The sequence below is a fragment of the Ambystoma mexicanum genome, chromosome 9 (genome assembly GCF_040938575.1).
Source record: "Ambystoma mexicanum isolate Mex_15411 chromosome 9, UKY_AmexF1_1, whole genome shotgun sequence".
NCBI lineage: Eukaryota > Metazoa > Chordata > Amphibia > Caudata > Ambystomatidae > Ambystoma > Ambystoma mexicanum.
Window position 1 is genome coordinate 493,061,371 of NC_090931.1, and position 12,018 is coordinate 493,073,388.

Sequence of the window (12,018 nt, forward strand, 5' to 3'; positions counted from 1 at the left end):
GCCAAAATAATCCAGCTAGAAATGGTTTGTTTCGTTATGGGTAATCCCAACTTGTGACCCGAGTATCCTACAAACAGTTGGTCTGCTTGCCTGATCCTAGCCATTCTGCTGATGTAAAAGCTTAGAGCTCGCATTGGGTCCAGCCTATGTAGCCTTGCTTCCTCTTTCCCCGGATGGGGAGGAGGGTAGAACAAAGGTAAGGTAATTTTCTGAGTAATATGAAATTCAGAAACCACCTTTGGGAGGAAATTAGGCTTCACCTGTAGGACAACTTTGTCCTTGTGGAAAATTGTATGTGGGGGTTTACAGGAGAGAGCTTGTAGCTCGCTCACCCTCCTAGCAGATGTTAGTGCTACCAATGGGACAGTTGAAGCGTGAGAAATCTCAGCGAACAAGAGTGAAGTGGATCGAATGGAGTGCCCATTAGGAAGTTTAAGACTAAATTTAAGTCCCATAAGGGAACTTGGAATGGTTTTGGTGGATAAACATTAGTTAATCCCTTGAGAAATTGTATCACTAGAGGTAGTTTGAAATACGATGGTTCCTCCGCAGTGCGCTTGAAGATTGAAAGCGCTGCGAGATAGCCTTTTACAGTGCCAACTTGAAGGCCTGAGTTTGCCAAGTAGAGTAGAAACGATAACACCGTTGGTGTACCACATGAAAAAGGGACGATATTCCCTTCTCTACACCAGCTGCAAAATGTGTTCCAACGGCAGTGGTATAAAGACTTTGTTGGAGGCCTTCTGGCCGAAAGCAACACCTCCATGATGTCATCAGGGAGATCCCAATCCTTGTACCTCACCCTTTCAGAAGCCAACCGTGAAGGTTGAGGGTTCTGATGTCTGGATGGAGAACCTGACCTCCCTTCTGCGAAAGAAGATTCTCTTTGAGTGGAAGACGGCTTGGAGGGCAGATGGACATATCTAGAAGGTTCGGGTACCATGTTCTCCTGGCCCAGTCCGGGGCAATTAGGATCATGGTTTTCCGGAATCTTCTCAACCTCCTGATCATTTGAGGAATAACAGGGACTGGTGGAAACGCGTAAAGGAGTGGAAACTCCAAGTCCACTACGAACGCGTCTCCTAGAGCTCCTCTTGGGGGAAATTCCCTTGAACAGAACAGATCGCACTTCCTGTTGGTGCTTGTGGCGAACAGATCCACCTGAGGGGTTCCCCAAAGGGCGAAGATCTCTTGAAGGACTTCCTGAGCTAGCTCCCACTCGTGGAAGACTGTGCTCTGCTTGCTCAGAGCGTCCGCTGTCAAGTTCTTCTCTCCGGCTAGGTGGACTGCCGATAGAGAGATTCCTTCCTGAATGGCCCAAAACTAGAGCTGCACTGCCTCTCTGCACAGTGGCAGTGATCCTATGCCGCCTCTTTTGTTGAGGTAGTGCATGGCCACCGTGTTGTCCGTCATTATCAGGACATTTCTCCCCTGTACTGATGGCAGGAAAGCTTTCAGCGCTAGTCTGATCGCTCTCGGCTCCAATAGGTTGATGTGTAGTCTGGACTCCGATGGAGACCAACGACTGCTGATGGTCAAGTCGTTGGCATGGGCTCGCCACCCCATGAGTGAGGCGTCTGTGACTACTGTTATCTCCGGCCATGGTTGCCAAAACAGTTCTCCTTTCAAGATGTTCTCTAGATAGGCCCACCATTGAAAGTTGCGGGCTAGCTTGTCCGGAATCCGGAGGAGATCTGTCATTCTCCCTGAGAATTGCGACCACTGAGTTCTCAGTGCCCACTGAAGAGATCTCATTCTCTGTCGAGCCTCTGGCACAAGGAAGATGCAGGATGCCATGAGGCCTAGCAACCTCAAAAAAGTTGAAGGCTGGGAGACATTGGGCATTTTGAAACTTGTAGACCATCTGCAGAATATCTTGAGCCCTCACCTCTGGTGGCAAGGCTTTTCCCAGGGAAGTGTCCAGGACCACTCCAATGAAGTGGAGTCTCTGTGATGGTATCATCTGTGACTTCTTTAAATTGAGGGAGAAGCCCAGTTTGTGAAGGAAGTGGAAGACATAATCAAGCTGGATCTGAGCTTGTTCCGAAGATACAGCCCTGATCAGCCAATCGTCCAGGTAGGGGTAGACGTGGATCCCTTCCCTCCTTAGACTCGCAGCCACTACCGACATTAGCTTGGTGAAGACCCTCGGAGCGGAGGTCAGCCCAAATGGCAGAACTCGAAATTGATAATGAGAGTCGCCAATTGCGAACCTAAGGTATTTCCTGTGTTTGAGATGGATTGGCACATGGAAATAAGCATCCTGAAGGTCCAGAGATACCAGCCAGTCCTGGAGCTGGAGGGCCTGAAGGATCTGAGAGAGAGTTACCATCTTGAACTTGTCCTTCCTGAGGAACTTGTTCAATTCTCGTAAATCCAGGATGGGTCTCAGTCCTCCGTCCTTCTTTGGTATTAGAAAGTAGGGGGATTGGGGGGGGGGGGGGGAGTAGCAACCCTTGTTCCTGTCCGCTACAGGTACCGGTTCTATGGCACCTTTCTCTAGCAGGTCTATAATTTCCTGCAAGAGGAGCGGATCTGGAACTTTTAGAGAGCTGTTCCCCGGTGGATGACTCTGAGGGATGTGTAGAAAGGGTAGACAGTAACCCTGGGCAACTGTCTCCAATGCCCAAGCATCTGAAATATTAGCCTTCCATTCCGTTAGATGGTGAGTTAACTTGCCCCCTACAGGTGTTTTGTGTGGAAAGACCTCAGAGTGTTTTGGGGTCGGCTGATGCAGATACCGAGGGTAAAGAGGCACCTGCTGCTGCTGCGGCCTTAGTACTTTTGACCCGTCCACCTCGGTGGATCTCCTTTGGCCTCTTTGAGCCGGCTGTCCTCTGCCTTTCCCGAATGCAGAATAGCAGCGAAAGGATTTTCCTCTCCCAGAGGTTCCTGAGGGGCGAAAAGGAGTTTGACGGATAGCAGCTCCTAAAGATTTTGCTGCTGCTTTAGAAGTCTGCAACTTTTCCAGACTGTCATCAGCCTTTTTTCCGAATAATGAAGAGCCGTCAAAGGGCATATTTAAAAATCTGGCCTGTACATCTGGAGCTAAACCAGACTTTCGCAACCACGCATGCCTGTGGATTGCTGTACTTGCCGCCATGGCCCTGCTGATACTGTCAGTGGAATCGATGCCAGTTTGAAGTGACTCGCACATGGCATCTTTAATAATGTTAAGGAAGGCTTCCTTTTCCTCTCCTTCGGGTATGCAGTCAGCTGCTGATGAAGCACACTCCAACAGTGTGTGACTGAACCTGGCGAGCGTACAGGTGGAGTTGATGGACTTCAACGCCATACTACAAGGCGTTGATGGACTTCAACGCCATACTACAAGCAGAGAAGACTTTCTTTGCCATAGAATCGTACCTCTTGTCATCTCCATCCTGTGGGACAGTAGGGTAAGCGGTCCTGCTGCTTGATGAAGTTGCCGCTTGGACCACCAGGCTCTCTGGAGTCGGGTGTTTCGATAAGTATTCGGGGTCATCTGCAGCGACCCTATACTTGGCTGATAATCTTTTATTGACAGCAGGGATATCTTCAGGAGTTTCCCAATTAGATGCAATCTTTCTTTGTAAGGCTGCATGGAAGGGGACCAAAGGATCCTCATGTGGACCTTTGTCTAATATGTCTGTCAGGTCATCCTGTTGAAAAACAGGCGAAGGCGCAGACCAACCCATAAATTCAATAATCCTTGCCATCAGGGTTCTAGAGGGTGTTTCGGCATGTTCCCCTGGGTCTGGCTTAACAAAATCCACTTCTGGGGAAGTGTCCAGCCCACTTGTCTCATGTAATGACTCCTGTAGGTCTTTCAACCTTCTTTCCTCAGAGGTGAAATCCTCTGAAACAGGTAGTGTGGTCCTCTGAAACCCGAAGGTTTCCTGGTCAGAATCTTCCCCTTCTTCATAAATTGAAGATAATCCAGGGTACTCTGACGTCTGAAATGGTATAAAACCCATTTCTAAGGCAGAAGGAGCCAAACTCGTCATTATCGGGCAAGAAAACGTCGATGTCGTTGACGCCGATGTGACAGGCTTTGAAGGCGCGGAGAACGGCGTCGAGAAAACTGGAAGAGGCCTCGAAGAACTCGAGAGGATTGGGATCCTACTCGAGGATGTCGACGACGGTCTTGGCGTCGTGCCGGAGGCTCTTGGAATTACCGTTGGCTGTGGAGTAGCCGTGGTCTTCTCTTTCATCGGCGTCGATGTCGGCGATGGCGTCCAGTCGATCGACCGATGCGTTGAAGAACCCTTCGACAGCGGTGTCGATTGTGCGATCCATGCGTCGAAGGGATCTTCGACGACGGCGTCGAAGACGGTGCCTTCTTACCCGATGGCCCGTGGCGCTCTCGGGTGGAATATTTCGCCGGGTGCTGCGACTCGCGGCGTTTTGATTTTTTGGGTTTTTCACCCGGGGTATCACCCTCAGCTGTCTTTGAGGGGGTTGAGGCCGCTTTCTCGAAGACGCTTAACAGACCCTTTCTGGGGAAACAGAAGACGATGAGGAAGGGGATCTTCGACGTCTCTTCTTTGAGTGTCTTGATCTCGACGAATGGTGGGAGCTAATTCGAGATATAGAATGGGAATGTTTTTGACGGCGAGGAGACGAATGCCTCGACTCAGCCGAAGAAACTTTCGAGGAGGTTTTGACTGACTTACCTCTCTCGAGCTTCCCCTTGCGCTCCTTCAAGGCTTTTGCCGTCATGGACATGCAGTCCTCACACTCCGAACAATGGTGCTCGGCTCCCAAGCACCACTAGCAGATCCTGTGTGGATCCGTTATCGACATTTTTTTTTACCACAGTCTCGACATTTTTTGAAGCCGGATCGCGGCGCTGTCGGTTCCGATGAAGATGCCACCGAGAAAGAGTTGGTATATTCGAGTAGATGTTACAAGGTTTATCTGACTGAACTGAGCAATGATGTTCCGAGGCCCCACGAAGCACGGAAAAACGGAACTGAGCAACGGACGCCGCGCGTGGCTATTTATGGGCATGGTGACGTCGGCGCCGATACGGTGGCTGTCGAGGGACATCGACTCGGCAGACGTCGACGCGCAGCGCCCTCTACAGAAAAAATTTCTGAGGCCAGCAAGCTGGAAACGTATTATCAAAGATAAGAACTACGTCGGAGGATACAATCCCTTCGAAATAATTATTATGCAAAGTATTAAGTTGAAAAAGCCTACATGTTTTTGGTCACAGAATGTTGGCAAGTATGCGCTTTTACAGTACAAAGTCGCTAGGGGGGCATGATTTCTCACATAATATACCAAGAAGTCACCAAGTTCAAAACACTGCACTCTCTGCTTACACACCACACCCAGAAACCTTATTGCCCAATCTGTTAGCCTCCACAGTCCCATTTCCATGCCTGGCATCCTCAAAATCTCCGGATGTGGCACGTGCGATCCTGTAAATATCATGATATCCGCGGACACATCGTGCTGTGTACGGGAGTGGGTGAACACGTTTCAACCAGGGTAGGGGATTTCGTCTTTAGTGGTGGCTCTGAAAAGAGCCTTTTTTTTGGTGGTGGGGGTTGGTTTCTTTTCTACTCCTCCTCACATTCTTACAGGAACCTCTTCAAAGAATCCTGCAGATTGTAAAACAAAATACCATTTCCAATGGTGGTCAAAGAAATGCCATTTGCATGTAAAAAGAACACATTTCGAGAATTAAGGATGTCATTGTCACAGTAAAACATCCTAGCAGTTCACAGAAATTCAAACATGCTTCCGTTTATTTGACACCTTCCGACCTATGGCTGCGGACAAATTACATTCGCATAGTCCCATAGACTTCTTGGTGGTATGGATGAGAAAAGCACCTTGCCAGGGGGAAAAATCCACTTCACTGTTTTCAGCACCTTCTTCAGTTGAAGCAGCAGATGTGCCCAAGGCATGTAACCCAAGTGCAGCGTGCCATAGTGCACCACAAAGACATGAACAGTAGCGAAAGTGGCCACATTTCTGCAAAGTGCAACCACAGCACTGAAACTGCACTCACGAACACTGCATCACAAAACCTCCACTCCTTCCAAAGCGAAAATGCCATCAAAGACTCTTTCCACGGCATACCTTTGCAGATCATGCACAAAGGCATCACCCACGATCAAGTCTGTCCAGCTCTGCCATCCTCACTACACAGAGCAATGAAAAAAAGTATTACTGCCCCTTCCTGTGAAGCACACCCTCAAAACCGGATTGGATAGTCCCCACAGCCTCCTTTTCATAACCAGCATGCTGAGAAGTACAGGCTGTGGTGCGTGCGCTTCCCCAACTATTATGAGGACCGCTCCCTACTAAAACAGGGGTAGTGCTTCTTCCCTTTCCACTACTCTTTTTCCAGCACTCCCTCATTGTATACTGTTAAATAATCACACGCATCCACCAATCAAATCCAAGACCTCTGCATCTAACACTATAATTTCTACGCAACACACACAGAGTACAAGTGTTATGTACTTGCAAAGCACCTCCAGTATAAAGTTCTGTGAAACTATGCAAGATTTCTGCATCCAGATTCATGCACATCGGCACCCATCACCACAAAGTACAGGTATCAATACATTTTACACAGTACTTTTACAACTATGTTATAAGTGCCTTTGAGTAGTGTACCTGCCACTAAGCCTCCATAACGTTCTCACAAAGCATATAGTCATTTCTCCCATCACCAACCATCAAATGCCACTTGCAATGGCATGGGCTTTGAAAGTTTTCACTTACCCATATCAGCCATTGCAAAAGCCAAACAGTTACTCTCTTCTTTTCTTCTAACAATTGTACGACTTTTTCCACACTACCGCATCTCCTATGAAATTCATAACATTGTTGCAGCAAAGGAGCACCAAATGCATCCTACCAACTTAAACTAAATACATACATTGCATGCATAAGAACAGGGTGCCTGCCACTTACCTTGCACACTTCACACAACGTGACATTACTTCCAAAAGCAAAAAAATGTATGTGTGCACTGACATTACCAACCGTACATGCAGACAAATAAAACCAACAATTGCTCCACTTATGCAGAAAAGTTAATATAATTTCACACGAAAACATTTTCCTTTCCAAGCTGTACACCTTTCCGGACCTTTTTCTCACCCTTCTACAACTAAGGCTAATACATAATACTCCTACACCAATGCACACATTTGATAAACAGCACATCGTACAGCACACTTACAAGTGAACCACTTACCCCCTCACTAACAATGCTGCTGCTCCCAAGTCCCCATTCATATACAAAGCCATCCAACTACACACACACATCCTAACTCTTCCTGCTACACATCCCCCTAACCTTGTATTCTCCAAATGCACTCAGTATGCCATTAACCAACATATTTTCTTACTGTTTTCTTTCACAGTTGGAGTAAGCACCTCTGTCCTGAAGGCCAGTGGCGTGTCTGTACTCCTGCTCTCTATATGGCAGAGGAGAGGCACAGAGGACCACAGACAAGATTCTCTATTTGGTCAAATGTGGGCGAGCAATCGAGGCCTAGCTCTCAGGAGGTGATGCAGGCTGGTTCTTAAGTACAGTGTAGTCCCCAAGCACCCACAAAGGAATGTCCACACACTATTAGTGAACACACAGTGTTTATTAAGGTTCAGGGTTATATACACAATCACAATAACTCACTTTGTGCTCAGTTAATCTACAATGGCAAATATACACCGTGTTACGTGGTACCACAATTACTATCAGATTTCCTTAAAGTGCGTCAACTGTACTTTGGTCAAATGTCACACAAATCAATTAATAAAAGGAACCAACAATAGACATAGAATAAAAGCAGTTGGTTAGAACAATTGGCAGAATACTGAGCACCTACCACCAGGCACAATTCTGTATGATGGTCCCCCCACCTGAGCAACCTGTAAATAAAGATATAAAACAAGCCCAGTCCATATATTGTTCAATATGTCTTATTTCCTTCTAACATAGTTCTACCACCCTCAAATCTAGCATGGAGCTGCCATCATCCCAAACACTGCTCTGTGGGTCACACAGAGGTGCCCAAAAACACACTAGGGGCACAGGGTTGTAACCCCCACCGATGGGTGCCATAAGGGTATCCCAAGGGTCTGTATACTAAACCAAAAATAGGAAGAGCTGCACTGCCAGGAGTCCCTGTTAGGGAGAATTCTCATAAATGTGCTAATTCCCTTCACCTTTTAGACCCCCAGCAACTTTGCTGGATTTTGAGGACTTGTTTTTATTTTCCTGGAAAGAGCGTGAGCCTTTTTTCCCCCATTCTTTCATGTATTTTGATGTGTGTTTTACACTTGTGTTCTTTGATTATGGAGTCTTAGATAACTCCATAGGCATCATTTTTTCATGTGTGTTACACAGCACTCTCAGTGCAGTGACACAGGGATGTCTTTTAGACTTCCCAAAGGTTTAAATACCTTCTCTGGGATAAACTACTGTTTCCCCAGTGTATGTAAAGTGAAATTGACTTTACTAGTCTTTCCAAATTCCTAGACCCAGCACACAACATTTTACAATGTAGTGCTAGAGGGGTTACATACCATCCTGTGTTTAAATACTCATGTAGCAGTCAAATGCTACCCTTTCCTATTAAAAAGACTGGTTGCAGTGGTTTTACAACAAACTACCATGATTTTTCCCGACCGCGAACACCAGTATCTATAAATCACGGGAGCCATGTTTTTCAAGATGGTGCCTTAAGCCCCTTTGTTTAAACAGGTTCCAGTCATCTTTTTTCACTGTTTCTTTTTGGAAAGGTCCTTCTAGTGTTTGTCTCTGCACGCCAAACCAGGTTTGGTCCCTTTGTTCGTATGCCTTTGGCTGGCTTCAGGACTGAAGACCGCTTGTGGTGTCTGGGGTGGGCAGGAAGTGAGGGAGGTGCCCTAAACTCCCTGTTCTTAGTCTAATAGGAGACCCAAATGATCTCTGGCATGATTGGCTGGCTGACTATCCAGCAAGGACAGCCACTGTGCTGGGTGAGTGGCAGCTAGGCTGGAATGAAAGGGAGAAAACTGTTTAAAAGGCGAGTCTCTTGGACTGGAAAGCACAGTCGACCAGTGGAACGAAAGAACCAAAAAAGAGCTGGAAAGGGAACGGTTGCTGCAACTGCTGGGCCGTTGGTTTGCCCGGTGAAGCCCTGCTGCAGGTCCAGATTCACAAGTTCATCTAGACAGAGAAGCCCCTTCAAGGACGACTTCTTCCTTTGAGTTTGTGGGACCAATCAACTCGCAAGCCACCTGGATACTATACTCAAGAATTGAACTCTTCTGGTGAACTGAAACTATTTGCACTGTCTAAGAAGTATATGTGATCTATTCTTCTTACCTTGTCCCTTTTGCTCACTTCTAAGTAACTGAACTGCCATTTGGCTCCTATTTCAAGGGAGCTCAAACCTTCTCAAAATCTTTGTATTGAAGTGTATTGGTATATAATATTAAGTTGAATCCTTCTAGTGAAATGTTTTCTAAATGATTGTGTACTAAATTAATAAGTGTTTTACCAAGAAACCTTGAGTATAAGTGTCAACTTGAACCACTGTGATTGAAAGTCCTCTGTGTAATTACTTGTACTGCTCACATTCACTCTTGAGATAAGCCTGGCTGCTCAGCCCGCTACCAAAAACTGTGTGGTACAGACTTATACCAAAGGTTGGTTTGGCTAACACCTGTAGTCCTAACTGTGTGTAGTGGTCCCAGAAGGTACTGCATGCAATTCTGCCTAACAATCCCACGTGGACTCCTGGGCAGAAAACAATACAGAACACATATAGAAAAGGACTACAGGAGAAGGACAGGGAGGCCCTGTTCCCCCAATGCATTTCAAGCATCAGTGTCCACTTGAAAATGCAACCCAGAGTAAACCGACTCTCGACAGCCAACAAAGTAAGTGCAATGCTACCGTACAGTGTCATCTATTACTGAGACAGTGAACTGTTCTTGTATTTTCAGGTACAGAATTGCATCAACCCACTGGTGTTTGCGTCATTGTTACGCATTGCACTTCAACAGTTCCTCACTTTGTGTTATGTCGCTGCCATTATATTAACTCCCGCATAGCATTATAACGTGCCCACCGGACACTAACGCACCATTACACCTCTGTCTATATTCCTACCCTCACATTCATCCATTGATGCAGAGCTGCACACATATACATCACAAAATGTGCACATCTACACTTTCCTTTTTTCTGCAACAGCTGGCACAGAATGCCTAGCAAAAATGAACTCCGTAGACAACGCACAAATACACCAGCTGTACCTAAAAAGCATAGAAAATATCCATCCACTTCAGGCAGATTTTGTACTAAAAGTTGAAAGGGAAAACCTAATGCAGTCACTAACTAAAACTAAAGCACCTTCCAATAAGGAGAATGTAATGCCTCTATCAAAATTTACACATGAAAAGAAAGGTAGCAAAAAGAGTGCAACTGTCACTACTGGTAATAGAGTATGTATACATGCTAATGGCACCACAATGAAGCATTCCAATTAAGTAACTCTACACAAAATGTTCCTCCATAGAGTCCTTTACCCTTATGAGTGGAGGGGAGAAATAACGTTGAGTACTTAACGTTACGGCAGAACAGTAATCCTGGAAGGTCTTGTAGACAATACAATGCTGCAGAACGAAAATTCTTTATTAATTGTATACAAAATGAAACCACTGACAAAATGAATATGTAAACTGCAACCACTACTTCGAAACAGACCCAATATCAGCACAGATCGCTTCGGAAACAGCAGTACAGGTGAATAGAGTCACACCACCAGCACAGAGCCATACTTCAATGTAGAATCATAGAAACAAGAGCAAAGGAACCACATTGCCATACATAGCACTGTATGAGGGTATAAAAAGGGGGACAATAGCATTATGGAACAAAAAAAACACAGCTTTCACAGATATCCCCATCAGACTTAGAAGCCACTCTAGATGGTATTGAAGCAATAAGACCCATCTACAAATGCCCTTGCACATCAATGTGCAACAGTCGCCAGGCCTCTATGAAGTCGTTGCAGTAGTTCCTCGACCACCCTGTGAAAGCCAACGAGAAAGGAAAAAGTAAAATACTACAAACTATGAACTCCTGGCCAGTGTGGCAAGAGTACCACGGCATTTGTTAACCTGCATTTCTGGACCTGCTTGCAAAAGTACCTTCCACCATATGAAAATGTTAGTAACACACCATTGTATTGTCCAAAATCTTATTTACAAAGTGTACTAAGCAAAAAGTACTAACACAAAACTGCCTGCTCCATTCAAATTTTCCAATACAAGTGGTGGAAATTACTGTGCAAATGTAGCAATCAATGATGTATTACAAATGCCAGCAATTGTTGAAAACATTTATGTAAACGGCTCAGACCAGTTGTGTTTACAAATAATAGTTCTGCACACAAATGCTGCAAACAATCCTAGAAATAATAACAGTCTCTCAGGAATAAGACAGGAATTGGACTAGTGTCCTAGAAAGATAAATTCACATTAAACAGACAAGGAGATCCACAGGAAGCTGTAATGTACTTAGTACAAGTATTGGAAAGCAAAAACATACTCATACATGAAATCTTTCAGACTTCCTACATGTGAAAACATACATGCACTCTCAGCAATCATGTCATTCATGAACAAGTCCTTAACGACCGCTGTCTCTATGTATCTATACCAAACTGTGCTTCCATTCCATTTTAGCAAGTGGTACCAAATGGAAACCATAGTATATTGTGTAGGCCTTGCAATTCTGATAATCGTTCCACCTTACATATACAATCACATAGGCATTACGCAATATGAATGCTTTCAACATACAATGTAGATGGAAACAAAAATAACTGCAACCTTACAACCTACACACACTGACCGGTATCACTTGCCAACACAACCTTCTCACCAATAGCCATAATGTACCACAAAGGCGACACAACCACTCCAGGTCACTGTACTGCATACATTGGAAATCACGTACAATCTTTGAAGGAGATGTAAAGTAATTAGTTTCCTTTCATGAATGAGGGCGCC

The 12,018-nt window shown here is 45.5% G+C and overlaps 1 protein-coding gene across 9 annotated transcripts in view; it reads right to left on the reverse strand.

Moving 5' to 3' along the window:
• KIAA0753 (KIAA0753 ortholog) overlaps window positions 1–12,018 on the reverse strand; it is a 1,822,630-nt gene that overhangs the window by 433,271 nt on the left and 1,377,341 nt on the right. The window contains exon 15 of one of the 9 annotated variants that reach the window (XM_069615059.1): window positions 10,621–11,034. The exons of the other annotated variants lie outside the window; for them this stretch is intronic. Coding sequence (XP_069471160.1) covers window positions 10,958–11,034 — 77 coding nt within the window. The 3' untranslated portion in view covers window positions 10,621–10,957. Of the gene's footprint in view, window positions 1–10,620; window positions 11,035–12,018 lie in introns of those variants that run through there. 9 annotated transcript variants of the gene reach the window in all.